The sequence below is a fragment of the Eleutherodactylus coqui genome, chromosome 11 (assembly GCF_035609145.1).
Source record: "Eleutherodactylus coqui strain aEleCoq1 chromosome 11, aEleCoq1.hap1, whole genome shotgun sequence".
In the NCBI taxonomy this organism is placed as follows: domain Eukaryota; kingdom Metazoa; phylum Chordata; class Amphibia; order Anura; family Eleutherodactylidae; genus Eleutherodactylus; species Eleutherodactylus coqui.
Window position 1 is genome coordinate 116,325,353 of NC_089847.1, and position 17,732 is coordinate 116,343,084.

Sequence of the window (17,732 nt, forward strand, 5' to 3'; positions counted from 1 at the left end):
GAAAGCAAGCAGCCATGTTTCATTAATTTTCCTGTGTGATTATTTGTAATTTATGTGAGGAAACCTCTGGCCCCTCAGCCTGGCACTATGGAGCTTGTTGTGCCCTCCCCTGTGTGTATAATCACATTCTCATACACCTTGGCTTTCTTGCCAATACTCAAAATGGCGCCACCACACACATCTAGTCAGCAGTTTTCTGAACGCTTACGTCACTTCCGGCGCGCTGCACAGCAGAGCGTGTGGGAGGAAGTTGCAGGTTGCACCGGAAGTCGGTGTTTGAAGCTGTGTAGCCCTCTACTTCCGGCGGTGATAGTGCGAACTCACCCGGCCTGTGAAAGGAAGTAAACATGGCGTCTGTGTGGGATGAAACCGAGGTGAGAAGGGGGGAAAGAGGGATGAGAGAAGCCGCAATGGCTGGTATATCTGTACCTATGAGGAGGCAGCCATCACACCAGGCTGCCTGTAGTCATGCTGCTCTACCACACATGCTGGGACTTGTAGTTCTCCGTTTAGTGCCGAGTCTCAGTCTGCCTATTTCTGCATGGGGAGTTTGCATTTAAAGGGGCTGCCCTTATATCCGGCGGCGCCGATCTCCATCAGTCTCCTGTGGGACGTTATGGGAGTCTTAGAGCGGTGCTTGCTGTCAGTGAATGGAAACCTTGTTGTTTACATCCAGAGGCTGCTCAACTCTGGCTCGCCTTGCTGTACGGATCATTAGAAGCGCATGTCTCCACCGGCTAGATCCGCAAAAAATGTGCAGCCGTGTTTTGTTTTTTTTTGGATTTAATAGCGGAAATGTAGTAGATTTGCCGCAGCTTTTGCCCTTTGCATCTGCGGTGTAAAAATCCGTAGCGTACAGTGACACGCTGCAGACGTGAAGAAGTTCCCGTGCGCCAGATTCTGCGCGGACTTCGTACATATCTCTTCCATAGTTGACGCAATTTGTCACGCTGTCGCCCCCTACTGATGTCTTGCGGTGGCTTTGTACACGGAAAATGTGAGCCGCCTAGAGCTGTAAACAGGATGGATTCCATATACTGACTGCAAACAGAGATATTGAAATAAGCGGTGTCTACAGGAAAGCTGCAGTGTAAGCGGTTCCCGGCGCGATGGTCTGATCTTACCTACACCTAGGTGCGATGATCTGCAGCTCGGACGTGGAGTCACAGCCGGATTCCGTCTGACATTACCCCCCCCCCCCTCCGTGACCTCTGTCACCTGATGTCCCTCGTGTTGTACACAATTGTTCACTGGTGTCTTCTAGACGCTGCATGTTTTTGGTTGGGGATGCTGGGGGTTGTAGTCCTGCCGCTCACTCTCCTTCTCTTACATTACAGCAGGATGGGGTGGGGCAGGAGGTCCTCAAGATGTCAACAGAGGAGATTATCCAGAGAACCCGACTCCTGGACAGCGAGATCAAGGTGAGGCCTTCACTTATAATACTGTCATATACGTGTGTGGCCCGCGTAGAGGACGCAGACTGCCATATACATCTAGGGCCCACATAGACGGTGCAGACTGCTATATACATGTAGGGACCGCGTAGAGGGCGCAGACTGCTATATACATGTAGGGACCGCGCAGAGGGCGCAGGCTGCCATGTACATGTAGGGACCGCGTAGAGGACGCAGACTGCCATGTACATGTAGGGACCGCGTAGAGGGTGCAGACTGCCATATACATGTAGGGACCGCGTAGAGGACGCAGACTGCCATGTACATGTAGGGACCGCGTAGAGGACGCAGACTGCCCTGTACATGTAGGGACCGCGTAGAGGACGCAGACTGCCCTGTACATGTAGGGACCGCGTAGAGGACGCAGACTGCCCTGTACATGTAGGGACCGCGTAGAGGACGCAGACTGCCCTGTACATGTAGGGACCGCGTAGAGGACGCAGACTGCCCTGTACATGTAGGGACCGCGTAGAGGACGCAGACTGCCCTGTACATGTAGGGACCGCGTAGAGGACGCAGACTGCCCTGTACATGTAGGGACCGCGTAGAGGACGCAGACTGCCCTGTACATGTAGGGACCGCGTAGAGGACGCAGACTGCCCTGTACATGTAGGGACCGCGTAGAGGACGCAGACTGCCCTGTACATGTAGGGACCGCGTAGAGGACGCAGACTGCCCTGTACATGTAGGGACCGCGTAGAGGACGCAGACTGCCCTGTACATGTAGAGGACGCAGACTGCCCTGTACATGTAGGGACCGCGTAGAGGACGCAGACTGCCCTGTACATGTAGGGACCGCGTAGAGGACGCAGACTGCCCTGTACATGTAGGGACCGCGTAGAGGACGCAGACTGCCCTGTACATGTAGGGACCGCGTAGAGGACGCAGACTGCCCTGTACATGTAGGGACCGCGTAGAGGACGCAGACTGCCCTGTACATGTAGGGACCGCGTAGAGGACGCAGACTGCCCTGTACATGTAGGGACCGCGTAGAGGAAGCAGACTGCCCTGTACATGTAGGGACCGCGTAGAGGACGCAGACTGCCCTGTACATGTAGGGACCGCGTAGAGGACGCAGACTGCCCTGTACATGTAGGGACCGCGTAGAGGACGCAGACTGCCCTGTACATGTAGGGACCGCGTAGAGGACGCAGACTGCGCTGTACATGTAGGGACCGCGTAGAGGACGCAGACTGCGCTGTACATGTAGGGACCGCGTAGAGGACGCAGACTGCGCTGTACATGTAGGGACCGCGTAGAGGACGCAGACTGCGCTGTACATGTAGGGACCGCGTAGAGGACGCAGACTGCGCTGTACATGTAGGGACCGCGTAGAGGACGCAGACTGCGCTGTACATGTAGGGACCGCGTAGAGGACGCAGACTGCGCTGTACATGTAGGGACCGCGCAGAGGACGCAGACTGCGCTGTACATGTAGGGACCGCGCGGAGGACGCAGACTGCGCTGTACATGTAGGGACCGCGCGGAGGACGCAGACTGCGCTGTACATGTAGGGACCGCGCGGAGGACGCAGACTGCGCTGTACATGTAGGGACCGCGCGGAGGACGCAGACTGCGCTGTACATGTAGGGACCGCGCGGAGGACGCAGACTGCGCTGTACATGTAGGGACCGCGCGGAGGACGCAGACTGCGCTGTACATGTAGGGACCGCGCGGAGGACGCAGACTGCGCTGTACATGTAGGGACCGCGCGGAGGACGCAGACTGCGCTGTACATGTAGGGACCGCGCGGAGGACGCAGACTGCGCTGTACATGTAGGGACCGCGCGGAGGACGCAGACTGCCCTGTACATGTAGGGACCGCGCGGAGGACGCAGACTGCCCTGTACATGTAGGGACCGCGCGGAGGACGCAGACTGCGCTGTACATGTAGGGACCGCGCGGAGGACGCAGACTGCGCTGTACATGTAGGGACCGCGCGGAGGACGCAGACTGCGCTGTACATGTAGGGACCGCGCGGAGGACGCAGACTGCGCTGTACATGTAGGGACCGCGCGGAGGACGCAGACTGCCACATACGTGTAGGGACCGCGCGGAGGGCGCAGACTGCCACATACGTGTAGGGACCGCGCGGAGGGCGCAGACTGCCACATACGTGTAGGGACCGCGCGGAGGGCGCAGACTGCCACATACGTGTAGGGACCGCGCGGAGGGCGCAGACTGCCACATACGTGTAGGGACCGCGCGGAGGGCGCAGACTGCCACATACGTGTAGGGACCGCGCGGAGGGCGCAGGCTGCGCTGGGCATGGGAGGGCGCAGGCTGCAACATATGGTATATGTATGGTGCATGTACAAGATGCAGACTGCGCTGTACATGTAGGGACCGCGTAGAGGACGCAGACTGCGCTGTACATGTAGGGACCGCGTAGAGGACGCAGACTGCGCTGTACATGTAGGGACCGCGCGGAGGACGCAGACTGCGCTCTACATGTAGGGACCGCGCGGAGGACGCAGACTGCGCTGTACATGTAGGGACCGCGCGGAGGACGCAGACTGCGCTGTACATGTAGGGACCGCGCGGAGGACGCAGACTGCGCTGTACATGTAGGGACCGCGCGGAGGACGCAGACTGCGCTGTACATGTAGGGACCGCGCGGAGGACGCAGACTGCGCTGTACATGTAGGGACCGCGCGGAGGACGCAGACTGCGCTGTACATGTAGGGACCGCGCGGAGGACGCAGACTGCGCTGTACATGTAGGGACCGCGCGGAGGACGCAGACTGCGCTGTACATGTAGGGACCGCGCGGAGGACGCAGACTGCGCTGTACATGTAGGGACCGCGCGGAGGACGCAGACTGCGCTGTACATGTAGGGACCGCGCGGAGGACGCAGACTGCCACATACGTGTAGGGACCGCGCGGAGGGCGCAGACTGCCACATACGTGTAGGGACCGCGCGGAGGGCGCAGACTGCCACATACGTGTAGGGACCGCGCGGAGGGCGCAGACTGCCACATACGTGTAGGGACCGCGCGGAGGGCGCAGACTGCCACATACGTGTAGGGACCGCGCGGAGGGCGCAGACTGCCACATACGTGTAGGGACCGCGCGGAGGACGCAGGCTGCGCTGGGCGCGGGAGGGCGCAGGCTGCAACATACGGTATATGTATGGTGCATGTACCAGATGCAGACTGCGATAGACGTATACGGTACGCGTGGAGGATGCGGGCTGCGATAGACGTGTGGAGGATAAGACTGCAACATACGTTATATGTACGGTGCATGTAGAAGATACAGACTGCTGCCATGATTCTTTGGTATCCGCTGTGAGTATATAGTATGTACACACTGCTGCACTTGGTCTGTATAGTATATCAGTGATTCCCACCCAACGGCTCGGGAGCTCCACGTGTTCAGCCCCTCCACATGCAGCGCCGCACGTGTTGGTAGCCGTCCTTTAGTGCCTAAAAGATCTGTGATCCCCTTGTGACCCTCGGGCATTCATTTATGTATAACGCACTTCACAGCAGCACCTGACCGGCCGAGGATGTCCGAGTGAGTGCAAGGACTGTTTGTGGCTTGTAACCATGGAGACATAGTTGTCTTCACAGGAGCTGTAGGCACAAAAATGTAAGCAGTGTTGTTGTTGTTTTTATTAACACTTTTTGCAAACTTTCTTCATGTTTTTTATATCAGATTCAATTGAGGAAAAAAAATGGCTGTAGAATCTTTCATTTCCTCTTCCATTAACCCCTTACTGACCGCCCATATGCCTTTTTTACAGCGGTTAGTAACGGGCCTTATTCTGATGTATACCCCTTTTTCACAACGCTGCATCAGAATACCGAAACGGGTCTCCCTTGCCAGTAGGACCAGGGACCAGCTCTTAACAGTGGGGACTGGAGTAACATCCAATGCCAGCTATTTAACCCCTTACATGCCGTGGTCAATTCAGCCACGATATGTAAAAGGCCGACCGATGAAGACGGCTTTCTCTATCGCCCATCGAACCCTCGCGATTCAGATGGGTTGCTACGGCACCCAGAGACTTGAAGATGGCCTATGGAACTGCAAGTGTACTTTAGCAGCAATAGGAAATCATGAACTTCAAGTTCCCTAGTGGGATAAATGTAAAAAAAAAAAATTAAATTAAATGTCCACCTTGCACCCCTTGGTATGTTAAAAAAACACACAAAAAAATGAATCACAAATTTGGTATTGCTGAACTAGATGGACATCAGCCTAGCATACTATGTTACAAGTATGACTCGTCCTGTAAAAAGTTAGGGGTCTTTGAATCGGCACTACCGATTTTAGAAGGTTTGGGAAAAAGTAGCAAAACATTAAACTATATAAATTCAGTACATTCCCTTTATCGTAGCCGCATGTGGGACGGTTCTAGTTTTTGACGCTATTTTGGGGGATGTATGATTTATGAGTTAGTAGGGCTCCTGCGGTGATGATCAGGTGCAGCACCAGCATAGGGTGGTCTTGTTGTGGTTAGGAGAAGGGGTTAAAGCGAAGACAAAACCGTAAAAATGAATAAAATAAACAATTTTAGTCTATGTGCTGCCAGATCGCACATAAGAAATCAACGCTGATAAAGTAAACCCGTCAGGTCCCTAATGGGCCCCAGTGACAGACCCGCTTACGTCCGTGATCTGTCACCTACACCGATCGCTTCAGGAGTATTATAAGCTTACTTTAGTGTGCAGCGAGCTGCAGAGATGAGTCCCACGCAGCTTGTTAATATTCATTGTTCAACCCGCCTTCCTGCCACGGATTCGCGGATTTCCTCCATATGCGCAGTGATACCCAGAGACCCGTCAATGAGCGCTGAGTATATGTATATTAATGAGCCGCAGCGGGTTATGCAAACTTAAAATGTAAGTCACACTAAACTCTTGAAGTAAGTGAAATAAGTGATAAACCGCAGAAATCCGTGTCATCAGACTGTAGTGATGGCGATGTGGAGGCTGACAAACCTCACAGGTTTCTCTTTAACCCTTTGCAATCCAATTTTGAATTTAGGGTTTCCTAGGGGCCTTTCTCTTTCTGCCATTATACAATTGCGCCATCTGCTGGCTAGAGCCAGTACTGCGGTATGTGACATGCTGGAGAAGTCCCCGACAACAGAGTGGCCAGTAATCCACAGTAAGAATACCCTGCCGGACGTCTTCCGACATCGGAGCTGTACAGCCTTCAATCAGAATGTCTTTAGACGTCAGACAGTGGATTGGAAAGGGTTAAAAATGACAACTGTAAGAATTCCGTATAATGGGAACGTGGCAGGATGGGATGTTGTACGTGTGACCGACCATGTATGTATATAATTGTGTTCCAGATCATGAAGAGCGAGGTGCTGCGTGTGACACACGAGTTACAAGCCATGAAAGACAAAATCAAAGAAAACAGCGAGAAAATCAAAGTGAACAAGACGCTCCCTTATCTGGTCTCCAATGTCATCGAGGTACGATGGAACCGCAGGTCAGTGAGCTCCAGTGAACTGGTTATGTGGAAATCTAACCGCATGTCTCTTCTTATCTCAGCTGCTGGATGTTGATCCTAATGACCAAGAGGAAGACGGAGCCAACATTGATCTGGACTCGCAGAGAAAGGGAAAATGTGCAGTAATAAAAACATCTACCCGACAGGTAAAAACACGCATGACGGGTGCTTCCCGTAAATCTCTGCGCTTATCACCGTGGAGCTGATTTGCTAATGCCTTTATGCTAGCTTGTGGCATAATTGCACTAGCAAGAATTACCGGCACATGTACCGAGGCCTGCCAACACCAATAATGCAGAGTCTTAGGCCTCATGTCCACGGGGAAAAGAAGAATTAAAATCCGCAGCGGATTTTAACTCTTCACCTGCACGCGGATCCGCACCCCATAGGGATGCATTGACCACCCGCGGGTAGATAAATACCCGCGGATGGTCAATAAAAGTGAATTAAAAAAAAAAATATGGAGCATGAAAAAAAATGGACATGCTCCATTTTCATGCGGGTCTCCCGCGGGGACGGCTCCCGCAGGCTTCTGTCCGCGGGAGACTTAAAATCAGAATAACTTACCCGCAGCAGACCATGCAGATCTTCGCGGATGGATCTTCTTTCTTCGGCCCGGCGGATGTGCCCAGCGCATGCGCGCGGCACGCCGCCGACGTGCCGAGCACATCCGCCGGACGAAGAAGGAAGATCCGGCCGCGAAGAGGAGAAGACCTGCTCGGTCCGCTGCGGGTAAGTTTATTCTTATTTTCAGCCCTCATGTCCGCGGGGCAGGAGGGACCCGCTGCAGATTCTCCATGGAGAATCCGTAGCGGGCCTGATTTTCCCTGTGGACATGAGGCCTTAGGATCGGACTATTTAATGCACAGCAGACACAGGCCTGCAGCTTTTGTACACATTAGTACGATTATTTTTGCAATTTGAAAAAGATGCACAATGATTTGTTTTTGCGCTGCAGCTTAGTGAAACATGGAGTGAAGAAAGTTCATTGAATTGAATTTACTTGGGACAGTGCCTGCATTACCTATCCAAGCCACTGCACAATGTATGGAGCTGCCTGCTTCTAGCTCTATGCACTCGGCTCAGCGAACAGCTGATTAGTCACCACTACTGATCAACTATTCATGACCTAAATAGCCTTTCCAAAGGATAGATCATCAGTAGTTCAAAGCTGGGCAGCCCCTTTAAAGAGACCCTGTCAGCACTTCCAAGCATATAAAACCGCCCAGAGCGATAGAACCCTGAAGTAGAGCTGCTAACGGCGTTTACTTGGCTATGGATCCTGAGGAAAACACAGCTTTAGAAAAAGGGTTTTAATATTTTCTATGCTGCATGGTAATGCTTGCTGGTCAGTCCGGTGGACGGCTGGAGCATCTCTGCTGCCTGGAATATGTCCCATGACCCTGTCCTTCTCTGCCTTTGTCACAAGGATGTTGTAGGAGACGATATTCAAAGACCAAATGAAATGTCGCACTTGTGCCTGGAAATCGCAGATCCTATGACCCCTTTGTTGACTAACTCTGTGCAAACCTCTGCACATGCGCCTGACTGCGATCTTTTGGTGTGCGCGCATGATTTCAATTGCCCAGTAGATGGCGTCTCCTACATCATCCGTATCACAGAGGCAGAGATGGGCGATGTTATGGGACATACTCCAGACAGCAGAGACTCTCCGGCTTACCCATTGTAACGTTCTGCAAGCATCAGCATGTGACGTGGGACATTGTAAGACCTTCTAGGTCCCGAAGAAAGCACATAAACAAATGCACTTTGTAATCATCTCTACTGAAGTGTTCTATCGCTCTGGGCAGATTTTTTAAAGCTTGGAAGTGCTGACAGATTCCCTTTACGCCGAATGCACACAGGTGGATTTGAATTGCAGAATCCGGAGCGGGCAACCGCCTCCGGATGACGCAGCAAATACCGCCCATAGCATGCTATGGCAAAAGTGATTCTTCACACACACAAGCGGAAACCAATTGCAGTTTCTGCTTGCGGATAGAAAATCACAGCATGTTCCATTCTCCTGCGGTGTCCGCACGGATGGCTTCCATTGATGTCAAAAGGCCTGTCTGTAATTGACATTGCGGACGGGTAGCGGATTCCGCAGGAAAAGCAATAGTTAAAAAAAAAAAGTTTGAATACCCCGCCTCCAGCAAAGCGAGCCCTGTGATTGGATCGAGTGCCAGCCAATCACAGCCATCCAGTGATGTCATTCACTGAATGGTTGTGAATGATCGAGCGCCAGCTGTGGTTGGCTGGCGCTCAATCTAATCACAGTGCTCGTTTTGCTGGAGGAGGGGTATTCAAAGCCCCGTCACCAGAAAAAAAACTGATATGTCAGCGTTGAGGACACTCAGCTTGCTGCAGTGATGCCGGAGGCCATCGCGAGGCACCGAGACGCCGTGGACCAGGTGAGTATTCCATGTAGGTTAGCTAGAGCTTATTTTCAGGAGAGGGCTTATATTTCAAGACTCTCCCAAAAACCGGGGTAGGGCTTATTATCAGGGAAAAATGGTAGACGTTAAAATACATACATGACCTATAAAAACTCAAATAGCGGGCATAATTGTGACCACTATATGGTCGGCGACGCTCTGAACAGGATCAAAAGTAATAATTGTTGCTAGAGAGAGAGGTTAGAATTATATATAATACATGACAATTCTCTCTATCCTGAGGGATGAGCGGGATGAGAAATGTCTAGTCTGTGATCACATATGGATGAGATTGCAGCACACGCAGTCATAAATAAAGAGCGATTTTACCTAAAGTGAAATATTTAATAAATCATATATTTGAGTCCTTTTCTGTTAAGTTATAAGACGTTTGCTTTGAGGCTGCGTTATAGCGCCCTGCACAGGAGGTGGTCGGGAGGACCGCTGCGGACAAAAACACCTGTGATAGAGCAGCGGATCTCAACAAACAGCCCTGCTGCTACTTCACTGGTTGGGTAATTTAATATCCTCGTGATGTGCTGTCGTTGGGACCCATTCACACAGGTGTAGTGTTGGTCTGTGTATTCCACGGACAGCAAACAGACCCATTACAGCCTATGGGGATAGGCTCGAGCGAGCATTGCCTTTAGCGAGTATCTCCCCGCTCGAGACGGAAGGTTCGGGTGCCGGCGCGGGGGAGCGGTGAGTAGCGGCAGTCAGCAGGAGGGAGCTGGGGGGGAGAGAGGGAGAGAGAGATCTCCCCTCCGTTCCACCCCGCTCTCCCTGCCGGCACCCGAACCGTCCGTCTCGAGCGATTGCCTTTAGCGAGTATACTCGCTCATCTATAATGATGAGTTTGAGGCTGTATACTTGGACTTATGGTGTGGCACTAGTTAAATTATACCATGGTGATAACAGCCTGAAAGTGTACGGTATAGCAATGTGCAGATGGAGCAGAGATGGATTCCTAGTGCATCATGATGACTTGCGGAGTTGTGTCCCCTGAAGTCTTATGGAAAACCATAGATGCCAATTACAAACTCAGCACTGCTACATCTGCACGGGTGACGATGATACGATAGGTTTAAGTATGATCCATCACACTGTTTGTCTTTCTCTCCACCAGACGTACTTTCTTCCAGTGATTGGTTTGGTTGATGCCGAAAAGCTCAAACCTGGAGATCTTGTGGTGAGTTCAGGACTTCTGTGGGTATCATTTCTTAAAGGAACACTAAGCATAAAAATGTGAAAAAAATCGCAGTCATTCCTCCCTTAAAGGGGTTCTCTGACTTTGCAATGAAAATATAAAAATATCCAGTATTTTCCTTTTATTTCCCCTGGCGATCCAGCGTGCACCCTTCTGCAAGTCCTCCCCGGTCTTTGTTTGCATGCAGCCAGTCAGTGGTTGCAGTGGTCATGTGATGCACCATTTGCATCACTGCTCGGCGATGGGAGCCATGATGTCACATGACCGTTGCAGCTATTGGTGGGCTGTGGTGGTCACCAGCAGTATGAAACATCCCCGCTGCTCCAATGTAAACCAAGACCAGCAGGGGACCGGTGGAGCTACAGCTTTGGATCGCTGGGGAAAACGAGGTGATTAATGCTACTTTTTGGATTTACACAAATGCCTGCTGAATTTATTTATTTTTTCGCAGACCTGGATAATCCTTTTAAATGGGTTTTCCTCAGGATAGGTCATCAATATTTTTCGACTGGGGTCCACTGGTTGGGATCCCAACTGATCGGGCGCCTGCTGTCTGCGCCGCAGCACAGGGAGCGGAGTGGAAGCAGCTCGCTCAGACCCCTGTGTAGTGGCCGGCACTGGTAATTGCAGGCGCAGCTCTCATTGATTTTAATGCGAGCTGTGCCTGCAATTACCAGTTGCGGCTGCTACACGGGGGTCGGCAATTTCTGCTACCACTCCGTATCCCTGTGTGTTGTGGTGCTGACAGCGGGTGTCCGATTGACAGACTCCAGCCAATCAGCTATTGATGACCTATGCTGAGGAGAGCTCAACAATAAGACTTGCCTGGAGAACTCTATAATTTCCTTCTCTCCTTACGTCCTCGTCAGTCTATTACAATCAGAGCTATATAAAGCATTCTTAGTTCCAGTAGCGCTGTCATTTTCCATCTTCTCTTGTGTATAACTGTGTGACAACTGTCTGCAGAAGGATTCTCCCCCACTGTTCTGTCTGTAATAGGAGACAAATAACAATAAGCCCTACTAGGCAAATCCACAGCGCCCCCTGTCTTTCAGCTGAGGAATGCGAGTGTGTAAATTAACCCTTGTTCTCTCTTTGATTTCTCCAACATTTCCTAATTGCTTCGTTCTCTATATTTTTCAGGGGGTGAATAAGGATTCCTATCTCATCCTGGAGACCTTGCCGACAGAATACGACTCCCGAGTAAAGGCTATGGAGGTTGATGAAAGGCCGACTGAGCAATACAGTGATATCGGTGGTTTAGACAAGCAGATTCAGGAGGTGAGGATCGTGGATCTTGATTGTATTGATGCTTCTGGTGACGCACAGTACTGACCATTAAACATTTCTTACACAGCTGGTAGAGGCCATTGTTCTACCCATGAACCACAAGGAGAAGTTTGAAAACTTGGGTATCCAGCCTCCTAAAGGTGTGCTCATGTATGGGCCCCCGGGGACAGGAAAGACCCTCCTAGCGAGAGCATGTGCTGCACAGACTAAGGTAGGACCCGTAAACATGGTCTGGAAAAGCAGAATGGTGGAAGAGAGTTGCCATTGACAACTGCCATCTTCTTTCAGGCCACTTTCTTGAAACTGGCTGGTCCTCAGTTAGTTCAGATGTTTATCGGAGATGGAGCCAAGCTTGTCCGAGATGCCTTTGCCCTGGCCAAGGAGAAGGCTCCATCTATCATTTTTATTGATGAGCTGGATGCTATTGGAACAAAAAGGTTAGTTTTATCATTAAGCACTGAGTTAAAGGGAACTTGTCGGGACGATGTTTCCACCTAAACTGCCACTGAACTATGTGTGCAAAGGACATGTTGACAATGTGTTTGGGGCAGAGTTGAGTCCGCTGTGCCTGTGTGTTGTGCATGTGTCCTAACGGGGCATATAGACTAAGACTACCCTGAGTGGACAATCCCGTCCCTTTAATATGGTTCAGCTACAACAGACTTAACCCCATACTAAAAAAGGATTGTCCAGCTACCGGACAACCCCGCTATACTATGCTAACCCCTCTGTGTCTGCCGGGATCCAGCACTGCGGCTTGGTGCAGTCCCACTGATTGTTGTGACATATGATGTAACAGGAAATCAGGTAAGTCACGTTCCTGAACTCCTGGCATCGAGGCGCTCAAGAAGTGAGCGCCGGCGCCAGGAGAACATGTGGTGATGCTGCAGCCTCTCACTGGTCACTTGATTTCCTGTGATATCACATGTCACAACAATCACCTGGACTGCAACGGACTGCAGACGGGTAAGTATACTTCTTCAGTTTATAGTTTTAATGCAGGCAGTGCTGTTGAAGCAGGATTGTCCGGTAACCAGACAACCCTTGAATAGAGATGAGCGAACGTACTCGTTTCGAGTAATTACTCGATCGAGCACCGCGATTTTCGAGTACTTCAGTACTCGGGTGAAAAGATTCGGGGGGCGCCGGGGGGGCGGCGTGGCGGCGCGGGGGGTAGCACCGGGCAACAGGGGGGAGCCCTCTCTCTCTCCCTCTCCCCCCCCCCCCCCCCCCACACTCCCCGCTGCAACCCCCCACTCACCCACGGCGCCCCCCGAATCTTTTCGCCCGAGTACGGAAGTACTCGAAAATCGCGGTACTCGGGCGAAAAAGGGACATGGCCGGGTAGGTTCGCTCATCTCTACCCTTGAACAAATCACAAAAACTAGCTGTTGATGCAGTAAACTAAGTTTCTGACCATTTGTGTTGTAGGTTTGACAGTGAAAAGGCCGGAGACAGAGAAGTGCAGAGAACGATGTTGGAGCTTCTAAACCAGCTGGATGGCTTTCAACCCAACACCCAAGTTAAGGTACAAACCCACGTCTCATATGTCAGCTTGTATCCATCTCCTATATTACATGTCTCTGCAGCCCGTCCTTTGTCTACAGTCTTATTAACTGTTATATATATTGCCGCACAGGTGATTGCTGCCACAAACCGTGTAGACATCTTGGATCCTGCACTGCTCCGTTCAGGGCGTCTCGACAGGAAAATTGAATTCCCAATGCCCAATGAAGAGGCCCGAGCCCGAATCATGCAAATTCATTCCCGCAAGATGAACGTTAGGTACGTAGCAGTAGTTCAGAACAATAATAATTGAAATGTTTTGTGGGGGGGTTGTACAATTCCATTATTTCTTGTAGGCCTAGTGGTGGCGCTATGGTCTATACTCAGGAAAAAGGTTCAGGGTTTGTAACAACATAATCTAGATAAAACGTTTCTTCTCCTCCTGCAGCCCCGATGTCAATTATGAAGAGCTTGCTCGCTGTACCGATGACTTCAACGGGGCACAATGTAAAGCTGTGTGTGTGGAGGCGGTGAGTATTGTAACTTAAGAATTTAGATGGGAAGGAATGAAAAACTTTATTTTTTTTAATGTTTCTTTTTTCACCTTTTTCTTTTATCTTAGCAATCACAGGCCATAGCAGACCTGGAAGCCATTGTTAGGCATTCAATTGCCATAGCAACCCATCATCCCTCTGTGATAAAATGATATTACACAGAGCTCACTCCCTCTGTTAACTGCTTACGTGCTGCAATCAACATTGATCGTAGCATGTAAAGGGTTAACAGCAGGAATCTTGAGTTTTCTCCAATCCCCACCATTGCAGCCGGACCGTAGCTGTTAGTTACAGCTAGCACCCGCCGCAGATGGTGCAGGCTCAGTGCCAGAGCTTGCGCCATCTATATGTATTACACGTTCAGTATTTCACCCGAACCCCTTACCTCCCATTACTTACGTGTACCTATGGGATGGGAAGGGGTTAAAGAGACGGTAAAACCCATTGGCCGGGTTCACACTGGGCGGAATTGCCGCAGAATTTCCGTGCGGGCTTGCTGCATGGAAATTCCACCAGCAATTTTTATCCTGGGATTAAGCAGCAAAGTGGACTAGATTTGCCAAAATCTCATCCACACGCTGCGGAGAAGCCGTTGCGGCCAAGGCTCGTTGAAATTGACATGCCGCATGGAATTCAAAGGCGCGGCATGTTAATTTTATCGCCGTTTTTGCTGTGGCCATCTCTCTTCTCTATGTGGAAGAGCTGGCTGCAGTGGAAGAATAAGCTGCTTGAAAACCTACGCCAAAACCTGTGGGACTTCAAGCTGCAGAATTTCCGTGCGGTCCTGCGGCGGATATTTCCATGCGATTTCCGCGCTGTGTGACTGCAGCCTTTTCGTTCACATTTGCTTTTAATCAAATCAAAAAGTGAAAGGTAATACCTGTTTGGAATCGCCTCCTCTGTAGCGACCCATGCAATAAAGTGAACACCGTTTTTATCCCATATGGCAAACGCTATTAAAATAGCAAAACATTAACCAAAATGCTGATTTTGTTCATTTTGACTTCCATAAAAACGTAATAAGTGAGCAAAAAAGGCATAAGTACTCCAAAATGGTATCAATAAAAACGTCTTCAGCTCGTCACGCAAAAAAAGAACATAGAGCTCTGTGCATGAAAAAATAACGTTTTAATGTCCTTAAATGCTGCAATGGTAAAACGAATTCTCCCAAAAAGTTTTTTTCTTTTAATTCAAAAGCAGTAAAACCTTAAAAAAATAGGTCATTTTGGTATCGTCGCAATCATACGGTCCTACAGGATAAAACTACCATGTCATTTATACCACATAGTGAACACTGTTTAAAATAAGAGAAAATTGCAGAATTGATGTGTTCTTTCACCTCGCCTCCCCCAAAAATCAATAAGTTATATCATACATTATGTGTACCCCAAAATAGTAACAATAAAAACCACAGCTCTGCACACAACAAACAAGCCTCATATGGCGATGTCGGCAGGGAAACGGAAAAAATGACGGCTTTTGAAAAGTGAAGATGAAAATCCTCAAAAATCGTTGCGTGCTTAAATAGCAAACTAGACCGCGCCCTTACGGGGGCTAAAGATGAGCGTCGCCTGTCCTGACGAGGCTGGTTCAGGAAATAATTATATTACACATAATAGAACAACTGGGGAGAATTGTTGTGCTGCTCCTCTGTTAGTCCTCCTCGAAATTAGTTAATTGCCTGCTGGATGTTACCGGTTGGGGGTCCCAGCACACGCTGACAGTATTGGACTGTATAGGGGTGCGCCACTTTGCTAGGAGAATAGGAACACCCAATTGTCAATTTATACATACATTTCTGGGAGGGGGAAAGGCACGGTGCAGAAAACATGCTGTCAGATCTTTTTTTGTCACTTGCGAAAGATGACTGTCACACCGGAATACCACAATGCAAGAAAACCGCAAATAAAAGCCTATCTACTATATCGCTCCTGCAGTAGTTAAAATCTACGGCAGGGCCCTCTACCCCAACTTTCCTGCACTAGCCTACTGCACCCCTGTATCCCTTGCTTTTATTCTCCCCCCTCCATTTCTATATTGTTACATAGGGTTGAACTCTCTTATCATTGTCTTTCTTCACACTTCTGCAGTTGGACACTTCTTTGTTCATGTCACGAGCAACAAAAATAATCCCGGGCCGGAGACACTTGGTTTTAATCCATATCTCATACAACCTCTGTAAAAAGAAACCCGTCGCCACGTCCATGCTGCCCAAACCAGACAGGGATGTCTTTCGCCCCCGCTGTGGAATTTCAGAATAAACATAGTTTGAAGCTGAACTCTGGACTGAGCCGGGAGTCACGGGGGCGGGCCGCATTGGCCTTTCCCTGCCCACATCATGTATGCTGACAGCCCTCTTCACGTTTCTGTATAGGGAGAGCGCTGTCAGTCTACATACTGGGGGTAGGGAGAAGCTGGCGCGACCCGCCTCCATGAGCTCGGTTTTAGTCCTAATGTCCACCTGCAGATTTTATTTGCGGAATCCGTGCGGATTGCTGCCCTTAGAAATTAATGGGGCTTTCGGAAATTATTTTAGGTCTGCGGATTTGATTTTATTGTATTTATTTAGTATCCGCGTGGATCTAAAATCGCAACCTGCTCCATTTCATTGTGGATTCCGGATGTTTCTCCATTCATCTCTATGGGAGCTCAGGATCCAAAGTGCATCCGCAAATACATTTGCCTATCCGCTGTGAATTTGGAGGTTAGAAGCAATTAGGGAGGTGGGGAAAAGGCTTGGAGGTGGGGTTACAGATTTTTTTCCGTGCAGTTCATCCGCGTACGTCCACGCGGAAAAACCCACAATCCGCGATCACCTGCAAGCATTTCAGATTAAAACACCCATGGGGCAACAGGCATCCATGTCCCACATTCATGATAGCCATCGTTCAGGCAGCATGAATGTGGCCACGGGTTCCCTTTAAATTGATTCCTGACATCTTGCATCGGTCTGCCAGACTAAAACTGTTTGTGTTTGATGTCAAGGATTTGTCCGTACATTCATCTGTCCTCTCTCTTTATTCTTGTAGGGTATGATCGCTCTACGCCGAGGTGCCACTGAGCTGACGCATGAAGATTACATGGAGGGGATCTTGGAAGTCCAAGCTAAGAAGAAGGCCAACTTGCAATACTACGCGTAGACCCATCTCCAATATGGCGGAGATCAGTGGCGAGTCCCACTGTTTGTTGTGTCAGGACTGTTTACTTTATGTTACAGAAAGAAATAAACGAGACCTCTTTAACTCAACTACCTGCCCTCACGCTGGAGTCTGTGCCGATATATCAAGCCCATACTCATTTCATGATTCATTCCCCTTACGGGTCATGGTCACGTCTTCCGACAGCCCCTGAAACTATCTTTTCATTGAATTGTGAACACCGGATATCTGATCGATTTTGTGGGGTGAGTTTTATCTGAGTCACCAAAATGACCTCCCAGGGATTACTGTGAAGGATGCTTGTTTTATACCACAATGGCTTACAGGCCTGATGTCACCTGTTTGCCATTAAACAGCACTACCTTCCAAAATATCGAGGCTATTACATCTGGAATGCATGTCCTGCGTGAGAGTATCTTCGTAATTTTATTTCGCAAGCTTGAAGTATACCCCACATTGCCCCCTAGGCAGTTGCACGGATGCCAAGGAGGCCTAATTCTAACTTAAAGTGACCCTCCGAGCTGGGACAAACGAGGATGGCTGTACCACTGTATATAGTATGCATCGGATTAGTTTTCCCTCATCTAGATCATTTATGAAACTGTTAAACACCACTAGGACCAGGACCGAGCTTTGTGGTGCTAGGGGCGTAG

At 50.0% G+C, this 17,732-nt stretch overlaps 1 protein-coding gene across 1 annotated transcript; it reads left to right on the forward strand.

The window, feature by feature from the left end:
* Positions 1 to 247: 247 nt before the first annotated feature.
* PSMC3 (proteasome 26S subunit, ATPase 3) lies at positions 248 to 17,168 on the forward strand. Its single transcript, XM_066583324.1, has 12 exons — positions 248 to 374; positions 1,338 to 1,421; positions 6,763 to 6,888; positions 6,968 to 7,072; positions 10,491 to 10,553; positions 11,715 to 11,852; positions 11,929 to 12,072; positions 12,150 to 12,298; positions 13,293 to 13,389; positions 13,501 to 13,646; positions 13,816 to 13,897; positions 16,951 to 17,168. Exons 1-12 carry the CDS (start codon positions 348 to 350, stop codon positions 17,059 to 17,061), a joined length of 1,272 nt encoding a protein of 423 aa, XP_066439421.1. The 5' UTR covers positions 248 to 347; the 3' UTR covers positions 17,062 to 17,168.
* The last annotated feature ends 564 nt before the right edge of the window (positions 17,169 to 17,732 follow it).

Coding starts and splice junctions, on each gene's coding strand:
- PSMC3 (XM_066583324.1), top strand. CDS start 348: ATGGCGTCTGTGTGGGATGAAACCGAG. Junction 375..1,337: donor CTGTGTGGGATGAAACCGAG/GTGAGAAGGGGG, acceptor CTTACATTACAG/CAGGATGGGGTGGGGCAGGA. Junction 10,554..11,714: donor TCAAACCTGGAGATCTTGTG/GTGAGTTCAGGA, acceptor TATATTTTTCAG/GGGGTGAATAAGGATTCCTA.